General features: G+C 43.8%; 1 protein-coding gene across 1 annotated transcript in view; it reads left to right on the forward strand.

Annotated features, from left to right (window-relative positions):
* Positions 1-1,941: 1,941 nt before the first annotated feature.
* The window catches only part of ARHGAP45 (Rho GTPase activating protein 45), a 71,187-nt gene continuing 50,644 nt past the window's right edge, over positions 1,942-22,484 (forward strand). The window contains exons 1-2 of the mRNA XM_083182330.1: positions 1,942-2,261; positions 8,109-8,406. Of these exons, the coding sequence (XP_083038456.1) occupies positions 2,184-2,261; positions 8,109-8,406 (376 nt within the window). The 5' untranslated portion in view covers positions 1,942-2,183. The remainder of the gene's footprint in view (positions 2,262-8,108; positions 8,407-22,484) is intronic.

A 22,484-nucleotide genomic window follows, 5' to 3' on the forward strand; every position in this document is an offset into this window, starting at 1 on the left:
GCGTTCCCATGAAAACGCTGGGCGTACGTATGGTAATGCGGCCGTGACGCACGTGTAGGGGGGCGGATATATGACATCGCCGGTTGTCAGCTGCCCGCCCAGATCCCTGCTTTTGCACGGAAAAATGTCCGTGTGGTCTGAGGTTGCGGGTGCTGGTGGAGCACTCGGTCCTGCATTCGATGGTCTGCGACCATCGAATGATGGGGGAGGTTCCCTTAGATGGAGGAGGCGTATTCCGTGAAAAATACATGTGCGGTCCGTTTGGACAGCTTCTTACCGCATACGGACGGAGTTGGCGATCCGTATGGAAGGCGGGGTTTCGCTTGCACGGTCCTGGCCGCATAATCGGCTCTGGCCGCACCTATCAGAATAAGGGCCTATGTAATACTTGGATATCCTGATCAAATCATACATTAAAGTCTCCTGTTTTTAATGTACCCCTTGCAAAGCGCAACGGAATCTGCTGCACTATATAAGAAACTGTAAATAAATAAATACCCCTGAGGAAGTCCTTTGGTGGACGAAATGCATAGGGTGTTACAGCACGTGTATGAATGTTACAACAAAAATGCTTGAATACGTTTTATCCAGCTAAAATACTTTTTGGGGGCTTTTTAGTTAATTATTTATGACATTTACAATATTATCTAAAGGACTTTTTCACACTTAAGGCACCACTCCACTACTGTGTATATATAAAAAAATTTAAATATATATATACATTATTACACAATAATGTTATCAGCAGTTGTTCACAGTATTTCAATCACGTGTATGCCTTTAGACCATCTGCATCTTGCTGCATCTTAAAAGAACAATAAAGGCAGAGGCTTAGTATCAGGCCTAGTATGCAACTTTCCCAAATGTATTTCTTCTGCTATTTGTTGTTTCTCTGTGAGAATATACTATTACTTATGGAACCATAGTAATACACTATTATATGTTCTATATTATATGTTGAAATAATTCTCCCCAATAATCATCTGGGTCAAAGTGAAGTCTCATCCAAGTTTACCATAATTGTAGATAATATGCAATTTGCATAATAATGACCACAAATGCAATGGATACATTCAAAGTGCCAACTAGTATAAAAACCTATTAAAGCTTACATTTTTTGACCTAATAAAGTAAAGAGGAGGCATTAATGAAGCGATAAAGGTATGTCTTTTATTGTTCCCTAATCCATTGTGGATCTGTATGCTGCCAGGGTGTGGATAAAAAAAGGTCTACAGAGTCTAGGTAGACAATTAATAGGTCAACACCAAAAGGTCGACATTGCCGAAATGTCGACATTGACAAAAGGTTGAAATGCAAAAGGTCAACATGCAACAGCTCAACATTGGAAAAGATTGACACAAGCAAAATGTCGACATTAAAAAGTAGACACATGAAAAGGTAGACATGAGCCTTTAAAAAAAATTGTGTTGCCGTCGACAGCTGTCGACATGGACCCCAATGAATGTAGTAAGTACCTTTACATGGTACCTCCCACTGCTACCACTGCACTCGGCACACTGTACCACACTGTACTGCATTCCCAATGGGAGTCCACGTGGATGTTAAAGTATGAAAAAATTCCCCAAAAGTTTTTAAAAAGTGAAAAACTCATGTTGCCCTTTCCTTTTGTGTAGTCCTTTTGATTGTGTCATCTTTGTCAACCTTTTGAATGTCAACGTTTTGTCAATATTGACCATTTGGTGTTGACCTATTAACTGTCGAGCTAGACACTGTAGACCTATCAAGCGGATTCTGTGCTGCCATGTTTTCCTTTTTGCTCTGTATAACTGTGCCTTATATCTTCTGTCATGCAACCTCTCCCTATAACTTCCTCTATTGTTCCCCTATCACATACACACAGTCTTTACACTCAGACATATGACAAAGCTCTGGGAGGGGACAGGATGCTTCTGTGGTCCCAGCACTGACATGGTTAACTCCCTTTACCTCTTCCTGTCTATGTCAGTTTTGGGACAGCAAGCACCCAATCAGGAAACTCCTGCACATCACGTGTTATATGACAGTAGTAGTGTTGGGCACACAGCAGCACCTTTCTGAGCACCCCCATAATCTGCCCCCCCAGGTGGGGTTGCAGGGGTGAGCGTAACATCAGTTCTGGTAAGGTGTATAGAAGAAGTGGCACTATCGGGGTCCTAAGGGACAGGAAAGACCCCCAACTCAGGATGTTTTCAAGAAAGAAGCGGGAGCTGATGAAAACTCCGTCCTTATCAAAGAAAAGCAGAGCAGGAAACCCACAAAGCGTAAGTCTATCTGCACCCTACACTCAGGATTATATAGACACTTATACTGCATGTTTTCCTACGTCTATCGTACATAGTATGGTTTTCAGCATACTACAGTTCCTAGCATATGTTGAAATACATTCTTAATTTACATCCCATTTTTCTATATCTTACTATAATGACAATGTACTATATAGTACTGTATGCAAATGTCCAACACATGCACTGTACTGTATGCCATAGAGCCTAATTCCTAGGACCACCTACAGCTGCACCCAGATAACAGAGTTCAGGTCCACAGACTACACTCTGGGGCAGCAGGCATCACTACAGTACACCTAGCTATTTCCATCATTACCCATGAATTATGCACTCGCATAATTCCACAATTTTTATTATTTCCAATTCCAACAGCTCCTCAAAGTTAAACAACATTTACAAATGATTTGTCATAAGAAAAATGGGTACTTGTGAGTTATCTGGGCGCCCGATTTGTAAATCGGGTCGGATCGGGTACATCGCATCGCATCGCATGCGACCATCGGATGCGATGCGATGCGATGCGATGACCCGATTTTTCCATAGGAATCAATGTTAAAATGGACTGAGTCCATTTTAACATGGAATTCAATGGGAAAAAGGGGTCCTTTTCATACCCCTACTATCCAAGTGGGCATGGAGTTGGATATAAACCTGTGGCGAGCGTAGCGAGCCACCGAGCCCGAAGCGTGGCGAGCGTAGCGAGCCCCGCGAGGGGACACAGAATACCGTCCCCTCGCGGGGCTCGCTTCGCTCGCCACGCTTCGGGCTCGGTGGCTCGCTACGCTCGCCACAGGTTTATATCCAACTCCATGCCCACTTGGATAGTAGGGGTATGAAAAGGACCCCTTTTTCCCATTGAATTCCATGTTAAAATGGACTCTGTCCATTTTAACATTGATTCCTATGGAAAAATCGGGTCATCGCATCCGATGGTCGCATGCGATGCGATACGATGCGATATCGCATCACATCGCATCTGATTGTATGCCTTAACTTAAGGCATACAATCAAAAAATCGGGCGCCCAGATAACTCATAAGTACCGAAAAATGCACTAAAACAGAAGTAATGTCAGTCTACATTCACAGTGTATGGGTTTTAAGTTGTCATTAGTCACATTGGGGCAATTCAGATAAATGCACTGTATTTGCCGGTGCAGGTTACAGCAGCCTACACTCGCATGAAACTGCAGGTTGCAAGCAAAGTGTGAGAATTCAGGCTGAAAGCAGGGTGCAGGGGTGCCTGATGCAGTGCTTCCGTTTTGTTTGTTTACAGATGTATATATTTCTAGATTAATTGTATTGCAGTATCCTCCTGTTTAGAAGAGGATATACAACGTAAAAATGATTGCACTACATCTTGTCTTGATAACATCACTGAAAACCAAGACATATTGGGGGAAATTTACTAAAGGAAATTTGTAAAAAAAAAAATAGGTGTATTTGTATCCAGAAATACACTTATTTTTCACATTTACTATCCCGAAAATACGGCAATTCGTATTCGTATTGATTCTGTTAGCAATATTCTTTCAATTATTTCAATTATTTTTTTCCCTGCAATTAGTATTCTGGCATTTTTATGTCAAATACTGGGTTCAGCAGTTCTGTAAATTAAACAGTGAAGAGACAGCAAAATTGCCATTATATTCCCATTTATTGCTTTATTCAATATATATAAACAGATTCCCTGGCCTTAACCTATTTACCAGCACCATTTAAAAAGCTTTCTATCGGGACCACTGAAGCAGGCAATTTTTCTGGAGATGGCTTATATCAAGGCTATGGGGACCACAGATGCCTATCTGGATCAAGTATTCAGATATTAGTCATGTAATCATGTATGTGCATGTCACATTAACCTTTCTCCAGCATCTTTAGGCTTCTGACAAATAATTTGGCTGTACAGTAGTTATCAGCCAGGTAAGAACTGATAGATACTGGTGGTATCCTAGTATTAGAACTGTGAGAACAATACAAAATGAGTTACCCCTCTTTCTGTACAAAGTTTAATAATTACTGTTACCCAGTGTTTTGGACTAATATGAAAACGGTAAGGTTATTCAATATGGGAAAAGTGAATAAAAGGCATTATTTAATGTCAGTAAAATGTCACTATTTTTTCTTTATTGAGAGTGTTTACTGTTCTGTAGAGCAGGCATGTCCAACCTGCGGCCCTCCAGCTGTTGTGAAACTACACATCCCAGCATGCCTTGCAATAGTTTTAGCATTCCCTAATAGCAATACTATGGCAAGGCATGCTGGGATGTGTAGTTTCACAACATCAGGAGGGCCGCAGGTTGGACATGCCTGCTGTAGAGTATTTAGCTAAAGTAAAATGCAAGGCATGCTATGGCACCTATCAAGAAGCTACTAAAAAAGATCTAAAGTAAACTTTTTCTTCTGTTTATGTGACTTTTTCAAAAATATTTTTTTTTATAACGAGGCAACCTATTGTAATCTATTTCTGTGTTCCTTAGAATATTTGTAAAAAAAATTATTTGTAGGTTATGATGTTTGGGCACATTGCACGTATATAGACTGCAAATGCGGTCATATTGACTGAAAGTCACTGACATTTGTACCCTTCAAGTGCCAACATCTCTGTGAGAGATGTGAAAAGTATGCCAGCATCACTCACATTTGTAATATAAATTCAAATAAATAATGTGCAAAAAAGATTATATTTCCTATATAACGTAAACATTACAGGTCATTATGATGATTAAAATGTTTGCTTGGTGATTTTCACACCTACAGGTAAAATTTGAAAAATTAGAATATCATGCAAAAGTTCATTTATTTAAGTAATTCAACATAAAGGTGAAACTGATATGTTATATAGACTCATTACATTCATTGTGAGATATTTCAAGCCTTTTGTTGTTATAATTTTGATGATTACGGCTTACAGTTTATGAAAACCCAAAATCCAAAATTTCTGAATAATTAGAATATTAAATGAAATCAATAAAAAAAATAAAAAAACAGAAATGTCGGCCCTCTGAAATGTACAATCATGCATATGTACTCAGTACTTGGTTTGTACTTTTGCATGAATTACTGCCTTACTGCGGCATGGCATGGGTGCTATCAGCCTGTGGCACTGCTGAGGAGTTAAGGAAAACCAGGATGCTTCAATAGTGGCCTTCAGCTCTTCTGCATTTTTCGATCCCATGTCTCTAATCTTTCTCTAGGCAATGCCCATAGATTCTCTATGGAGTTCAGGTCAGGCGAGATTGCTGGCCACATCAGTTATCCCACGGTCATTGAACCAGGTTTTGGTACTTTTGGCAGTGTGGGCAGGTGCCAAGCCCTGCTGGAAAATGAAGTCAGAATCTCCATAAAGCTTGTCTGCTGATGGAAGCATAAAGCGCTCTAAAATGTCCTGGTAGATGGCATACTTGACTCCAGTAGAGTCCATTCTTCCTCCAGACTGTGGGACCTTGTTTTCCAAATGAGATGCAGAATTTGCTCTCATCAGAAAAGAGGACTTTGGACCACTGAGCAACAGACCAGTTGTTGGGTAAGATGCTTCTGAGGTTTGTTGTGCAGGAGGAGTTGATAAATGGAATACAACATTTGGCCCATGTCCAGGATCCGTCTGTGTATGGTGGCTCTTGATGCACTAACTACAGCCTCAGTCCACTCCTTGTGAAGCTCCCCCACACTTTTGAATGTTTTTTTCCTAATAATCCTCTCCAGGCTGTGGTCATGCCTGCTGTTTGTGCACCTTTTTCTTCCACAATTTTCTCTTCCAACTATCGTTCTATTAATGTGCTTTGATACAGCACTTTGAGAACATCCAACTTGTTTGCAATTTCCTTTTGAGGTTTTCCCTCAAGAGGCGGAACTAGTGAGTTGTGGGTCCAGGTACAAAAGTATGCTGCAGCCTCATCAGGCCTTGGCCCCTTCCCTGTAGTATAATTATTATATATCAGACGCTCCCTGTAATATTATTAACAGTACATGCTGCTCCTGACGCCTCACTGCAGAGCAGGAATAAGGCTCTGGAGGGTTCGAAGTACTTAAAACAGGGGGTCCCTAAGGTAATGTGACATCAATTTAGATAGTCTCTCCTTCCCTGCACCTCTCCTTTCGTCTGTTATCCTTGCACCTTTCACTCCCTCCTTCCCTTCTCCTCTCTGCCCCCCTGTCACCTCTGCACCTCTCCGCTCCACTGAACCTGTGACTCCATTCTTGTCTCTGTCCCATCACCTCTGCCTCTCTCCCTCCCTCCCTCCACCTCTCTGTCCACATTCTCCCTGCATCTCTTACTCCTTAAACCTCTCCGTTCCTGTCACCCCTGCATCTCTCCCTCCCTCTTGCTGCCCCCATCACCCCTGCATCTCTCACTCCTTCCACTTCTCCATTCTTGTCACCCCTGCATCTCTCACTCCCTCCACCTCTCTGCCCCATCACCCCTGCATCTCTCACTCCCTCCACCTCTCTGCCCCATCACCCCTGCATCTCTCACTCCCTCCACCTCTCCATCCCCGTCACCCCTTGTCACCACTGCATGGCCCACATACACCCCTAACACATATCTCAATACCCCAATACAGACCACACACCCTGCTCCCCCTGTCCACCCACATATGCCCCAAACACCTCTACACCCAACATACCCTGCTCTCCTTATCTCCTACAAGCACCCCATATACTGCTATCCCCAACACATCCTGCACTTCAGTTCCTGCACCCCATATAAACCCCATAACCCTCTCCCCCCACCACACGCACCATGTTCACCCACATACACCCTATAATTCTCTACTCCCATATACACCCTAGTCCCTCTGTTTGTCCCAGATACGCTCCATAATTCTTCCATTACACACCCTACTTCCACTGTCCCCAAACATACACATCCCCTAACTCCTACTGCCCCACACACACACATACGCACACACACACACACACACTCACATCCCACAAGCTCTCCACAGCTCAGAAAACAGCTGTCACAGCCCGCACTGAATCTGCACTGCTAGTGGCTGTGGCAGCTGCCACTAGGGGGAGCAATGCCACAGATCAGATCCACAACAGAGATCCAATCCATCACAACCACCCCACTCCCCATCCGCTCTTCCCTACCATGGGCCCCCGTAGGCCCGTAATCATGCCGCCGGCTTTTATGTTAAGAAACAAACAAAAATAAAACAGTGCAGATGGTAGCAGGCTGGGTGCTTTGAACCGTCTGCACCGCTAGTAGTTCCACCCCTGTTTCCCTCTTTGTGGAGGGTGTCAATGATGGTTTTCTGCACAACTGTCAGGTCAACAGTCTTACCATACAATTGTAAATTCTTCTGAACCAGATTGAGAGTCAAGTTAAAGGCTCAGGAACCCTTTGAAGGTGTTTTGGATCAATTAGCTGATTAGAGTATGTAACTTTAAGCCTACAATATTCATAAACTGTAATCCGTAATCGTCAAATAAAGGCTTGAAATATCTCACTTTGCCTTTATTGCTTTTATATAATATATTAGTTTCACTTTTTAAGTTGAATTACTGAAATAAATGAACTTTTGCAAAATATTCAAATTTTTCACAAATTTGGCTGTACTTTGACAAATTCACTTGGCACATAAAGGGTTAATCATTATAGTATAAAGTCCCTTAATATGGGCTGCAGAATTAGAAAGCAGAAATGTTGTTTAAATAAAGATCTTAAGGGTCAGGGAATATAGTTGGATACCTTTTTTTTTTTTTTTAAGTGTAATTGGTACAGTATATTCTCTATAGGGGGCATTTATATTAATTCATTTTAAGTCTTATAAGAATAATTCTTATAACAATTCTGCTCCAACATTTTCTTCTTTTAGGATGTCCCTCTAAAGGATTCTAGCGAGACAGAAGTAACCGCAAGTGTATCTCTGATCAGTAACCCTGTGTCCTCTGGAACCCTGAAGAGACCGACAAGTTTAAGTCGTCATGCCAGTGCTGCAGGGATCCCTCTTTCTTCCCCTAGAACCAAAGCCAGCAAAACACCAGGAGCTCCAAGCCCTCCTGAAAGTGGAGAAGGACACTTCATCGAGGTGGAGGACATCTCACAGCTTCTTAGTGATGTAGCAAGATTTGCAGAACGTCTGGAAAAACTTCGGGATGTAGTACTGACTGATGGTGCGTATGTCATATGTGAAGGAGGGAAAATTGAGAAACAAAATAAGTAAGATGTCTGAATCTCTTTTATGATGTACTTATGGAGCCGCTATCTTTAGACAGGCACCTGGCGCGACTATCGCCATGCGCCAGGTCCGCTGTTTGCCAGGAATAGGGCACGTGTTCTTGACCATCCAGCAGAAGTCCCATCGGCAGAGCAGCTCTGCTTTACCGCTCTCGAAGCCTGCACCAACCCCAGCAAGCCTGCTCCGACCCCAGCTGAGGTACACCCAGCATAACAATGGGACACGCCAGCTAGTGAGATGCTCACGCATCCCTGCCATCCGCCAGAACTGCGATATAGCGAGCTGGTGTGCTGGCTGAGAGTGGCTCAATCTGTAGCATACTTTGGGGGAATGAAAGAAATTATTCATTACAGATCTTTAGTGGATGATTAAGTAAACAAGACATTTTTTCCCCCAGCTCACTGAATGGCATTAGTAACCAATCTTGAACACTACATGATAATAGAATTTAGAGATATTGGTTAGATATACCTGCGCAGGTGTAGGATGATAGAGCTGAAAAGGGCAAGTGGATTCATTCATAGAGGCTTACAAAAGTATTCAACATCCTAAACAGTCAACAAAATTTTCTGTATTATAATTTACACAGATCAAGGTGTCAACGTTTCAAAAGTGCGATATTCTGGGATAAAATTGCACATGTATTGGGTGACCCCGTGCATCACGGATGGTGTAATGGTTAGCATTACTGCCTCACAGCGCTGAGGTCATGGGTTCAATACCCACCATCGCCCTAATTATGCGGAGTTTGTATATTCTCTCCGTGGTTCCGTGAGTTTACTCTGGGTACTCTGGTTTCCTCGCACAATCCAAAAATATACTGGTAGGTCAATTGGCGTCCAACAAAATTAACCCTAGAATCTGTGCGTGTACTTGTGGAATATAGATTGTAAACTCCACTGGGGCAGGGACTGATGTGAATATTCAACTATACTCTTTAAAGCGCTGCGGAATATGTATGCGCTATACAAGAAACTGTTAATAAATGCATAAATAAATGTAATAGAGTGCAATTTTTTTAGACCAAGTCAGAAATTACTTGCAATTTCTGGCTTTTTTTAGGAAAGGTGCAATATATATATTTTTTTTAGTACGTTATTTTTGATTAAAAAAAAGCACCCCAGCACAACCAGCCTTGGTTTCAAAATACATTGGAAACATTTGTTGGGGGTCCCCCAGTAATTTATAAACCAACACCAGGCTCTTGTACAGGTCCTGGATGCAAAAATACAGAGGACAAAAAAGTAGGGGTCCCCCATATTTTGGAAACTGGTTCCCACAGCCAGTAGGGTGATGCCACAGCCAGGGGAGCCTTTGTATATAAGCTCCCCTGTTTAATACATCACCCACTGGCTGGTCAGCTGAAGCTGAAAACAAGGGGCTGTCCCCAGCACCCTTGAGCTGTAGGTGCCAGGCTGATTCTTTTTGTGTAATAGATTTTGAGCATGAAGCAGGGGTAAGTATCCAATGGGTCAGTCACATGCCAGACAGGCCAACACGCGCTGCCGCCTGCCTGCATGCATGTGCAGAGCAGAGAAAATCCTCAATTACCAATTTTTTTCTATTTAGTGATGTTGAATTCACCCATATAACTGGTAAGTGCTGGTGCAGAAAGAATGAGAGAAGTTAGGAGTGACCAATGCCGCTCCTGATTGGCTGCTGGACCGCAAGCTCCCATTGGCTAGCGGTCCAGCAGTAGAGTTGAAAATAGCAGCAGGCCTGCTTTGACTATAGAGCTAGGCAGCGCACCGTTCTCTCTGTCCATCTGTCATGTCTTTACATTGTGTGCGGATTGACAGTCGGTAGCATGTCACCCTCACCTTGGCAACGAGCAATTTTTCTCCCCCTTGGCAATGAGCAATTCCCTCCCACTTGGTAATGAGCAATTCATTCTCCCTTGACAATTAGAAATTCACTCCCCCCTTAGCAATGAGCAATTCACTCCCCCTTGGCAACGAGCAATTCACTCCCCCTTGGCAATGAACAATTCACTCCCTCTTGGCAACAATCACGTGCATTCCCCCCTCCTTGGTAAAGGCGTTAAGCACCCTTGGCATCAAGCATGAAGCCCCTGGCATTGAGCAAATATGTAATGGGCGTTAGGGTTTGGTATATAGTATGTAATGGGCATCACTATGTGTGGCACAATGTGTAATGGGCATTACGGTATGTGACCTTATGTGTAATTGACATTACGGTGTGTGACTTAATGTGTAATGGGTATTGTATTCAGAAATGTAATCCTTCTCTCAAGCTTTTTGCTTCTGGCAGTCTGAAGCAGTTTGTCTTGCAGTATTTCTGTTATTTCATTTTCTATAGGTTCTTGATATTTTAATAAGATACCAAGTTCCCACTGACAATAAGATGATGATATTTCACTGTTGGGGTGGAGGAATAGGAAGTGTTCATTTGACTGCAGTCTCAGGAACTAACAGTGCTTGGAGCTACTTAAAAAGGAACTCCTGGATGGTATGATGCAGCTTCCATTTCCTCACAACCGATCCAACAGTGCTCTCTGGTATAAGCATACTTGCCTACTTTTCAAAACTAGTTTCAGGCAGATTATAGTTGGTAATATAATTTTGCAAAGCGCTCCATTGAGGGGGCGTGTCATGCTCCACCCAAAGGGCGTGTCTAGTTCCATATATGGAGAGATTGTGAAAAGAGATTGTGAACGTGGCACATAGAAGCGTGGGTCTGTACTGCTACATCTGAGAAGAAGCTTTTAAAATTACTTATATCCAAATGTAGATGAGCTTCAAAGCAGTAAGTAAGAGATACTATACATGGTAAAGTACTGGGAAATGGTGCTGATGATGCTCAATGTAAATGTATTTATCTCTCATTCCTTTTTTCCCCAAAAATGTATCAGTGTAATGTAGGCTATGTGAAATGAGGGAGATTGCTAGACTAATGAGGAAAGAGGGAGATTGCTGCTATTTCAGGGAGTCTCCTGCAGAATGCAGGAGGATAGGCAATTATGGGTATAAGCAAACCCATGGATACTAGTTTGGAGCTTTTTACAATCTTGCACATGTCTATAAATGTATCTTTAGTTTATTAGGCTTTTCATTTGTCTTTATTTTCACAGCTTTCCCTCAGATTCACAGCATGAGCAATGTGGATCTTCCTTCTACTTTGGCAACTTCTTCATAAGCTTTAACAACTTGAGGCTGTAGCATAGGTGGCCATCCCCATATATACAGTAAAATAATGTGACAATATGTCTTAATAGAATAATCAAATGGGGTAAGAGGATGTAGAACCAGAGAAAGACACTGTGGGCAAGATGTACCAAGCATCTGCGGTACATCCCGCCATACATCGCAAATCTACTAATCGCATGCAATTAGTACCGCATGCAATTAGTATCGCAAAGGGCACCTCTTGCGATAAGAGCTGCCCTTTGCGAAACAGCTCTCCCCCTCCTGCTGTGCCCGGCAGCCTATTGCTCAGATGGCTGCAGGGGCTACCAGCCACCCCATCTCCCTGCACCCAGAAAAGGTGCAAGCAGGAGGCTGCCCAGACACCTGCACAGCAGGAGGTTGCCCAGACACAGGTGAGGGGAGGTCGCGGATCGGTGCGGGGGGCGGTGCGGGACAGGAAAAGAATCCCATAGACTTCTATGGAGTTACACCATCTAGTGCTGGCGTAACCCCTGCGTGGCAAAACCCCGGCAGTGGGGCTTTAACAGGGCCGGCTCTACAATTAGGCAGCTATAGGCAGCTGCCTAGGGCGCCAGGCTGCCTATGAAAAAATCATGGCTGGCTATGAGGAATGTGCAACTTCCTTGAGGCATACTTCCCTACTTTACTGCCCCCTCCTCCTTGTACTCTGTTATGGGTGTCAAAGGGAGGCCTCCAGGGAAAGCAGGGGACTTGTCCATCTTCCCGGGAAGGGCTGGGAGGACCAAATGATTTTTGGGAGCCTCCTTAGGGATAGGGGACAGTAGGTTAAAGTTTTGCCTAGGGTGCTGAGAAGCCTAACACCAGCCCTGGGCTTTAATGCATATGAAAATGCGGTAAAAACACCGATAACGAGGGTTTTACTGCATTTTCAGTTTAGTATATCCCAGCATGTGGGTGTTATTCAATCCCGACAGGGGAAATATCAGCTCTCACCTATTCAATGCTGTTGTTAATGATAGCAACTGCCGTTACCGACAGCATTGAAGGCTGTCAAATCTGTTTTCCTGGTCTTAGTTAACTGTCATGTTTGAAAAATGACAGTTAGGAACTAAATGGTTAATGGTTTACCACTCTCCATTTTATCACTTTTCAAAAAAAAAAAAAAAATATATATATATATATATACTATTATGTGTTGGTTATCTCTGTTGGGTATCTTTGCTGCTATACTGTAAGAGGCACCACTACTGGTGTAAAGGGAAGGTATACAGAGCCAGTATAATATGATGTGCTTCCCTGGCAGTGCAATGTGATGGGCATCTTCACTTGTATTATATGTAGCTCATTACAGCAATTGGTATAATATATAATGTATTTTAATTAATCATTTTTTTTTCCTATTAAGGGACAGTCATTTTTTTTCTCATTACTTTTTTAGTGAGGGACCAATGTATTTAATTTGTATCTGTAAATTCCAACTAGGGATGCCAATCCTGGGGCTTTTTTCAATCCCGGGATCTGGGATTGGCATCCCTATGTCCCATACACATCCCCACACAGGCTGACCCTCACCCCGGGTGGCGGGGAGTGGGTTTGGAGGTGCACGGTGCCTCCCGGCAAGTGCACCTCCTCCTTAGCAGACAGCAGGCGGAGGCAGGCAGGCGGGCGGAGTAGAAGAGGCAGGCGGGCGGAGGAGGATAGGCAGGCGGGCGGGCAGAGGAGAAGAGGCAGGTGGGCGGGCTGAGGAGAAGAGTCGGAGAGTGGAAAGGGCGGGCACAGGAGCAGAGGCTGCATCAGAGTGGGCGGCGAAGGTGTGGCCTGCGCAGCGCGACCTCTACTGTCACTCTACGCAGGCCGCATGCCGGGGTCGGGATTCGGGAACAGCCGGGCAGCGTTTGAGCGGGTGCTCAGACGCTGCCTGGCATTAGACTGCGCATGCGCAGTCTAATCCCGAAATCCCGGGATTGGATACTCCAATCCCAGGATTGAAATCCCAGACTTTTTGAGGCCAAATCCCGGTATCCCGCCGATCCCGATCCTGGGATTGGCCACCCTAGTTCCAACGTGCACCTGTCAGGGGCCAAAGTGTTTTTTACCTATCAGGGGCCATTGTGTTTTATTTTTTCTTATTGAGGTTGATTGATCTGTGGGCAGTGTGGGAAGAATGCAGCACATCTCGGGAGGCAGCAGCGGTCAGCTAGGAGTTGGGATGGAAAAGGCAGTGTCTATAGCTTCCGCATTGTGCAGCTCTGGCCAGTGCGTACCCGTAGTAATGGTCGGGCAGGCCTTGTCTATTGATGTTATTCTAGTTTACTCGCAAAGCTGCGAATTTTGCAGCTTTGCAAGTCCTCTAAACGCTGCACATGGCCCACCCCCGCTTGCACGCCAAATATCCCCGCACGCATGCAAATGGATGTTTAGCATGCAATGGGTTCATTGTACAACCCATTTAGAAATGGTCATGCTAAACTGTTTGATACTCAATAAAAACAATTAATTAAAAAAAAAAGAAATACAATAATAGTTGGTAAATATTTTTTTCCATTTCCTGGATAAATGGACCTTTTCACAATAAAATATTGTTAAAGATGTATCCTGATCAGTAGCAGAAATTCATCTCCTTTATTTCCACTTGTGGGGCTGGAGGGGGCAGCAGCTGCAGAGGCCAGAGAATATTTAGTCAGTTATATCAAACTCTGCCCTCTCCCACCACATGGAGAGATGAACAAGTTAATTTTATTGTCTCAAACTAAGTAATTTACCACTATGTTTTTATTTTGTGGGAGAAAACCGGAGCAACCAGTGGAAGTCCTCCCAAACACTGGAGAACATACAAACTCCACACAAATAGTACTTCAGAGCGTGAGAAAGCAATGCTGATAACAGAAGCACTGTGTTGTCCAGAGGGAGTGTTGTAGTGTACTTCTAGTCACTGAACAAAATTATTAGCTGGAATTTAAAATTGAGAGTGGATGTTTAAGACTAGTGATGTCACTCATTTTCCAATTACAATGTACTTATTTTTAATGCCTTTTCCCATTATTTGTTCTACAGTTCTATAGATGGTAGCAAAGTAAATTTGCAGAACTGAAGGTGCCCACACATGGTACATTTTGTGTTAGATGCATTTTGTACTAAATCACATCACATGAGATACGCTACAACAGCGTGCGTTTTGAACTAGATGCAATGCAATCTAGTACAAAAAGTATTGCCTGCACATACTCCCAAGCCAAAAGAAATATGGTGCAATTTGGGTACTCTTTCCTTAGAACGGCGCCCACGATTTTGATCGTGGGCATCGTTAGTAAAAAAGCTCGGCCATCTCGGGCATTGAATGCACTAAAAAATCGGGTGCGATGCGACCGACGAGATGCCCGCGATTTCCCATAGGGAACAATGTTAAATGTCTCAATTGACCCAATTTTCCTGTTCAATGCCTCAATTGACCCGATTTTTCCATAGGAAACAATGTTAAATGGGCCACAGAGGCCAAATAGGCACCCTGAAGTGTATAATGTCCACCCGAATTGTTAACGCCACCCCACGAACAACGTCAACCCGAAGCGTGGCGAGCGCAACGAGCCCGCGAGGGGCAGCGGTACGCGTCCTACGACCTTTTCATACCCCCACTATCCACATCGGCGTGGAGTTGAGAATAGAAAGTGTGGCGAGCGCAGCGAGCCACCGAGCCCGAAGCGTGGCGAGCGCAGCGAGCCCCGCGAGGGGACTCGGACAGCTGTGAAGCCCGCGAGGGGATGCGGATACCTGTGAAGGTATCCGCGTCCCCTCGCGGGGCTCGCTGCGCTCGCCACGCTTCGGGCTCGGTGGCTCGCTGCGCTCGCCACACTTTATATTCTCAACTCCACGCCGACGTGGATAGTGGGGGTATGAAAAGGTCGTAGGACGCATACCGCCGCCCCTCGCGGGCTCGCTGCACTCGCCACGCTTCGGGTTGACGTTGATCGTGGGGTGGCGTTAACAATTCGGGTGGCCATTATACACTTCAGAGTGCCTATTTGGCCTCTGTGGCCCATTTAACATTGTTTCCTATGGAAAAATTGGGTCAATTGAGGCATTGAACAGGAAAATCGGGTCAATTGAGACATTTAACATTGTTCCCTATGGGAAATCTCGGGCATCTCGTCGGTCGCATCGCACCCGATTTTTTAGTGCATTCAATGCCCGAGATGGCCATGATGGGCGCCCTTCTAAGTAAAGAGTACCGCAATTTGAACTACAAGCGATGCGTTTTGTACTTAAAAGTTCAAAACGTATCCGAGAATTGCACAGTGTGTGGGCATCATTATTCCTGGTTAAGCCCAATACAATACTTTTTATTTTTTTTTTACCTAGGGTAAATAGCAATCAGTAATTTGCCGGAGGACATCATTTTCATTTTCTGCTAGGGTGTGCTAAGCCCCAAAATGTTTGTGACAGAAATACATTATCACTGTGAATCTCAGTGATTCTGTTTTAAAAATAAATAAAAATCTGACACATGTAGCTGCAAAGAAAAAAAATATTTACGCAACCGTAAAGCCTTTATTTTTAACACTTCCATAATCCACTATATCACCACCACATACGTGGTCACAGCAGTTTGGGGATGAGGCTACTCTTGCAGGCTCCATGGGCAGCCATTCCCCAAAACTCCCCCTCCCCGACACAAAAAAATTAAATATGTTAAAGCTGCATGTTGATAAGGCACGGGGAAATTTACTAAGATCCGGAAATACGACCAATGCCGGGTACGAATTAACATGACCTGCATGGGTCATATTTTAGGGAAAATAAAATTCTTAAATAGGGCAGATTTACTAATCTGACGTATTTACGGATTTGTTTTAGCCTGATGGGGTGCCGTATGCAGCCGTATTCGTATTTGGCGGTCGTATATATGGCCGCTAAATACAAGTACAAGTAGGCAGCCTGCACTGATCAGTCAGATCCATGCAGGCTGCAGTGTAAAAAAATAGTAAATGACTGCTGATTCCTAGTTGTATTCCTTCCATGTCGTATGCATTTGTATTCCTGAATAGGAATACGAATATGCCTGTCAAAAGAATACTAATATGCATAGTAAATGCCCAAAATACGTATAGGCAGTTGTATTTCCATATGATTGCATACAAATATGCCTATTTCAGGCGTATTCTGCTTAGTTAATTTCCCCCACAATGTTTTAAGCTGCATATTGAGGAGGTACGAGGTGTAGCAGTGGTATACCTCCCATGACAAACAAGCGACAGTTCCATAACATATCGACAGTTCGACTAAAATCGGGACGGTAGGGAACCACCGCAAAACTGAAGACTTCTCATATGGTACTTCATTCCAACTGAGATACTTATGCACATACAACAAGGTTATTTTGACTTTGGGGTTATTCTGGTCTGTTCGCATGGACCAGAACATTTGCGGTGAGACCGTTGGTGGGCGTATGCGCAGGGTCATTTCTGCAGCTGTGCATACGCCAGGTTTGTGTGGCCACGGTGAACAGTCTTTTCGCCGGGTGCACGCACCCAGGACAGCGTTGCAAATCAGCCCTATACACATTTTTTGTTGCCAATAAGACTTTTGATAAATCTGCACAGGTACAATATGTTTTAACCACAGGACCTCGTGATTAAGCCATGCCACCAATATTTCTTAATTTGTGAATTCAGCACAAAAAAAAGAATTCATATACTTGGAGGTGATTGGTTAATGCTTTAACTCTCCACCCCTGCTACCTCCTCCCCCAGAGGTGGAACTACCATTGGTGTATTTTAGGATTACGAGGCCCACTGCTGCCACCCACTGCTGTGTGGCATATTATGAACTTGGATTGGGGTGGAGGATGCACTGTAATTTGACATTGTTTAAACTGCAGGCCACATAATTTGACACAATATAAAAAGGAGGGCACTGTAATGTAATGTGTCATAATCTTATTAGCTCATTGTAATGTTGAGGGCACTATAATGTTACATAATAATAGCTGGCCGCTGTAATGTGGCATAGTATGAAACAGAGGCACTATAGTGTGGCATAAAAGGAACTTCAGAAAATTAAACTTCAGAAAAGGGTTCATAAAATAAACTAGGGCACTATTATGGGGAGTAATATTAACTATGTCACTACTATGGTTCAGAAAATTAATTAGGGCACTATTATTGAGCATAAAATTAATAACTGCTGTGGAGAGATGTCTCTCAAGAATCATTGCGACAGGGGTCCCTTCAAGATGTTGCTATAGGGCCCACAAAGTCCTGGTTATTCCCCTGCTCCCAACTGTCATTTTTTGGGCAGAACAGTCGTGTTTTTTTCTGACACTGTCCTACCGTCCCTTCCGCAGGGTTAGGGATGCCAATACCGTGTTGTTTTTTTCAATCTTGGGGTTAAAAAATTCCTGGATTCCCAGGATCCCCAGGATTGAGTTGGTAACTGAAAATTTTATTCAGTATTTTTTATAATGACCTGTGTTGCTGGGCCATGATGGCTATTTTAATCCTGTGGTGTTAGGGCTCAGCCGGAGCCCCAATACGACAGGTATAAAATAAATAACATTCATGGCCCAGCACAGGCCCACAGGGAAAAAAAGTCAATCATTTCTGCAAGTGTTTTTGCCACATAAACCAGAGGACCCCATCATTTTTGTATGATTTCATAAGCCCATACACTCTAGATGAGAAAGTAAAAGATATCGCTTGGAAGGGCCATGAGTGATATCATGTTCTGTCTTCTCTAGTGCGTACACATCTATAACCACCCCCTCTTTCATCTAAAAAAAATCAGACGAGGGAGAACCTCATTAACAAGGGCCATGCTGCGATATGGCACCCACTCCCCATCACACAATCCTTGCCGGAGCTTGTCAAAACTTGCCATAACTAAATTAATTACAGTCATAATATAGGACATAAGATGCAGTTAATCAATCTTAACATAACTAGTAAAAATAAAGATATACAGGGTCATTTATGTGACAACAATTACAATTCATACAAAGCTTTTGTGTATAATTGGCAGCTTCAATACCACACAAGGTAATTTATGTGGCATCAGATATATTTGGAAAGCTGCAAGACAACTGCCTTTAATTTACTGTAGATACACATGCTCTGTTGATTACAGGATCTGTCAAATCAGACCACACAGAGTGCATTTGTTGAGCATGGTTAGTAGCAACATAATATTACAGAGAGGTGAAGACCTGGAGATGGGCAGGCTTATTATGCAGGGTGGAGGGGAAGCTTCCTGAGGAAGTCAGATACTCATCTGACTCGTTTCCTGTTTACTCAATTTCCAACTGACTGGGGAGGGGAACAATGCTTTGCATGTTTCTGGCTGGGTTCAAGAGACTGTTTTGTTCTTTGGAATTGAGTAACTTGTGGTTTACAGAGAGTTAATGTGAGTGCCTCTCCAATACCCAACAAGAAGAATCACATGTCTTGCAGTGACATATGGTAATGTGTCAGCCATGGCTGGACATTGTGATCTCAGCAATATGGCTTTAAAGTTGCAACATTCACCCTAGAGTCCTAATGACAACCCCAAACAGTGCATGTCTTACAGGTCTCCTCAAAGAATCAAGTAAAATATTTTCCACCTGTGGATATTTTAAAATGTATCAGTGAGTAATGAGCGCACCTGTGCACCTGCTGGATGACCTGGAAAAAGGGAACTGTGGGGTGATCTGAGTCTCCAAAACACTGCCATCTGCTGGCAGAGAGTGAAACTACATATCTTTTTCCCTTATGCCCAAACGCAGAAGGTAGCAGACTAGCTTTCGAAGCTTTTGTTTACTTATATAGTGCCAGCATATCCAATTGCGCTTCACAACTGGGAACAGTCATAAAGCAATACTAATTCATAACAGACACAAAGGGAAGGATGTTTTAACTTTTATAATGTGGTCAGACCTTTAAAATGTCCTATTTCAATGGTTTGCAGCATGTTATAAATACAGAAATGTGGTCTGCAGGGGATTATTGTTATTTTTGTTTATTTCTATGATGCCACAAGTGTTCCACAGCGCCTGACAATATATAGATGAGGGGAAAAAAACAAGAAAATAGCTATTTACACAGTACAAATGCAAATTAGGACAAGTACATGGTAAATAAGACAGTTGCAGCACACTGGACACTGAAGCAATTCTAAAAGTGGCAGAGATATATTCTTTAAAAGCACATGAGGTGGGAGGGCCCTGCTCATGAGAGCTTAAAGATATAAATAAAATTATAATGATAATAATAATTAATTGGATATATCTGCTGTGGACGGCTGTACTGCAGTCCACATAGAATACCATAGCTCCCAACAATAACATTTTAGAAATCTGGATGCTCACGGGGCATAGTCGTTTACTCAGCCAGAAAATTGGGGCATGGCCAGTGGTGCACTCGGCACATTATATTCTCCCACCACGCCGTAGTGGATGTTAGGGTATGAAATACCGCCTGTCGGCACATTTCTACAAAAAAAAAAAAAAAAGTGAAAAACTCATGTTGATCTTTTGACTGCCGACCTAATGATTGTGTCGACCTTAACAATGTCCTAAACCCTGTTGACCTTTAGTGGTGAACCTAATGTATGTTGACCTTAATTGCGTTGACCTAGTGACCGTATCCCCAGCTAGACATCTGTGAGTCATCTGGATCCTTTATGGTTATTCATGTGCACATGTTTTCACTTGGGATGACATTTAATGAAGTCAATGGGTGGGCTGTTCCCTGATCCCTTAATTGGACAAAATGTGTATATTTCAATTATTATTATTATTATTATTATTATTATTATTATTAATAATAATAATAATTTATTTATATAGCGTTTTTTTCTCCAGCAGGGCTCAATGTCCTTTACAGACAAAAAAGCACAAAGCAAAACAACATTTGCAGATAACCAACGGAAGGGGAAAATTGTAATAGCTTTTTGGATAAAATGATAAATGTCAAGGTCTTATGGGAGCTCTACAGATGGGTATGAGAATTTGTGGACACACTCAAGTCCAGGGGAACTGTTCCTGCTAAGCCTGGTCCAAGTGCTCTCCCTCCACAAAACCCTGATCACATTGAGTGGTAGGCCCAGGGGAAGTCGTGATGTTGGCAGACCTGGCAGTGGCAGCAGCTGGAGGGGAATTGAATGGCTGTATCCTCCTCCTCCCTTGGCATGAGTCAGATGGCACAGCGGTCAGTGTAGTATTCTTGTTTCCACCAAAACTGACTCTGACTAAGTACAGAGCTACATAGAAGATGGCGGCATACATGCAGCTGGTCCAGAGGGGTGCCGGATGACTGCCCGACAATCGGTATCCCGACAGTCAGTATACCGACATCGGAATTCCAACTGCTGGTGCTCCAACAGGGGGGATCCAGGGCCGTCTTTTCGTATGGGCTTAATGGGCACTTGCCCAGGGGCCCCAGGTGTATAAGGGCCCTATGCTGATAGCTGAGGATCCCCTTTTTCCAGGGATACCAGAATTTAGAAAATCGGCCCTGGGGAACTGGAGATATCCAATTTCAAAGCAGCAGTCCACATCCAACCAGTTAATAGCAGTTCCCAGTCATATTTCTCAGGTTCTCTCTGATTTAGAGTTTTTCTGAGAGTGCTGTATATTCCAAAAGCTGGGACTCTCCCCCTTTCTGTCGACACTAGCGGCTTGTCTCTATCATACCCAGAACCAGAGATATCAGCCTTCCAGCAGCCGATCCCTGCTCCAGCTCCAAAAATCTGGTGTACAGTTTTATATTTTTGTCAATGGATTGTTCTGGCTCCTGATCTCTGATCCCCAAGTCCTCAGCACCTCCTGAAAGTTGTGACTCTAGGTTTTTATACTATTGAAGGCTAAGAAATCAATTTCCAGATAATGGCGATATCTGCAGTCAAACAAGTTGGCCTTCCACTGGAAAATGACGAATATTAAGCCCACTCCATTATCCAACCCTCCCCTGCATATAAAACACCCCCTACCTCCCTGGAAGTCATTTACAAAGGGACCCTTTATTCAGCTCAGTGCCCCCTTCCACACGTTAGTGTTCACCCTCCCACCACCTGTGCAGTAAAGGAGTAATTAGCAGAAGTTACTGCTCCAGGTCCTACATGTTTAATGGAAGATAGAGCACCCCCTGCCACCCGTGGGACATCAAAGCTGCTGCTGATAGCACCCCCCACCCCTAGGAGGGGAGAATGGGTAAGGGCCCCAGTGCATTGCTTTGCCCAGGGGCCCACACTGCTGTTAAGATGGCCCTGGGGGGATCCCGACTGACATGGGCTATTCTCCCTTGTAGGGGTCCACAACACCCCATACAGGGAGAACAAAACCTGTGGCAAAAGAAGTGAGCCACCGAGCCCGCAGCAAGGCGAGCGCAGTAAGGCCGCAAGGGGCTACTTTGCGCTCACCCCCCTGTCGGGGCACCAGCAGTCGGGATTCCGTTGTCAGTATACTGACTGCCGGGATCCCAATTGTCGGGCAGTCATACCGCACCCGGTCCACAGTGCACTACAGCAGATACAGGCAAAAGGGGGCTCTGGCTTTTTTTGGCAATTTTTCAGGTTAGGTTCTTTAGACAAATTGGTGCCCATACCCGGCGGGCATTCATGTGAAGGGGCTGTTATGATTCTATTCTCATGTTTCTGGTCCACCCACTACACTAGGGAAGTAGACAGGATACAGTAAAGTCCCCCATACACTGCAGCAACTTCTCCCCTCAGAGAAGTCACAGGTGGCAGGATTGCATGTGATATATCGCATTCAGTATCCTAGCCGAGCCTACCCAGCTTCCTGCCCTGCCTAGGAGATTGCTTCTGCAGCAGGGGGACTTGGAGTGTTCGATGTGATGCACACGGGACCGCACATCGCATCGAACCCACTGTCAGTCACCTGCAATTTGGCATC

The sequence above is a fragment of the Crinia signifera genome, chromosome 1 (assembly GCF_055691185.1).
Source record: "Crinia signifera chromosome 1, ASM5569118v1, whole genome shotgun sequence".
Classification (NCBI taxonomy): Eukaryota; Metazoa; Chordata; class Amphibia; order Anura; family Myobatrachidae; genus Crinia; species Crinia signifera.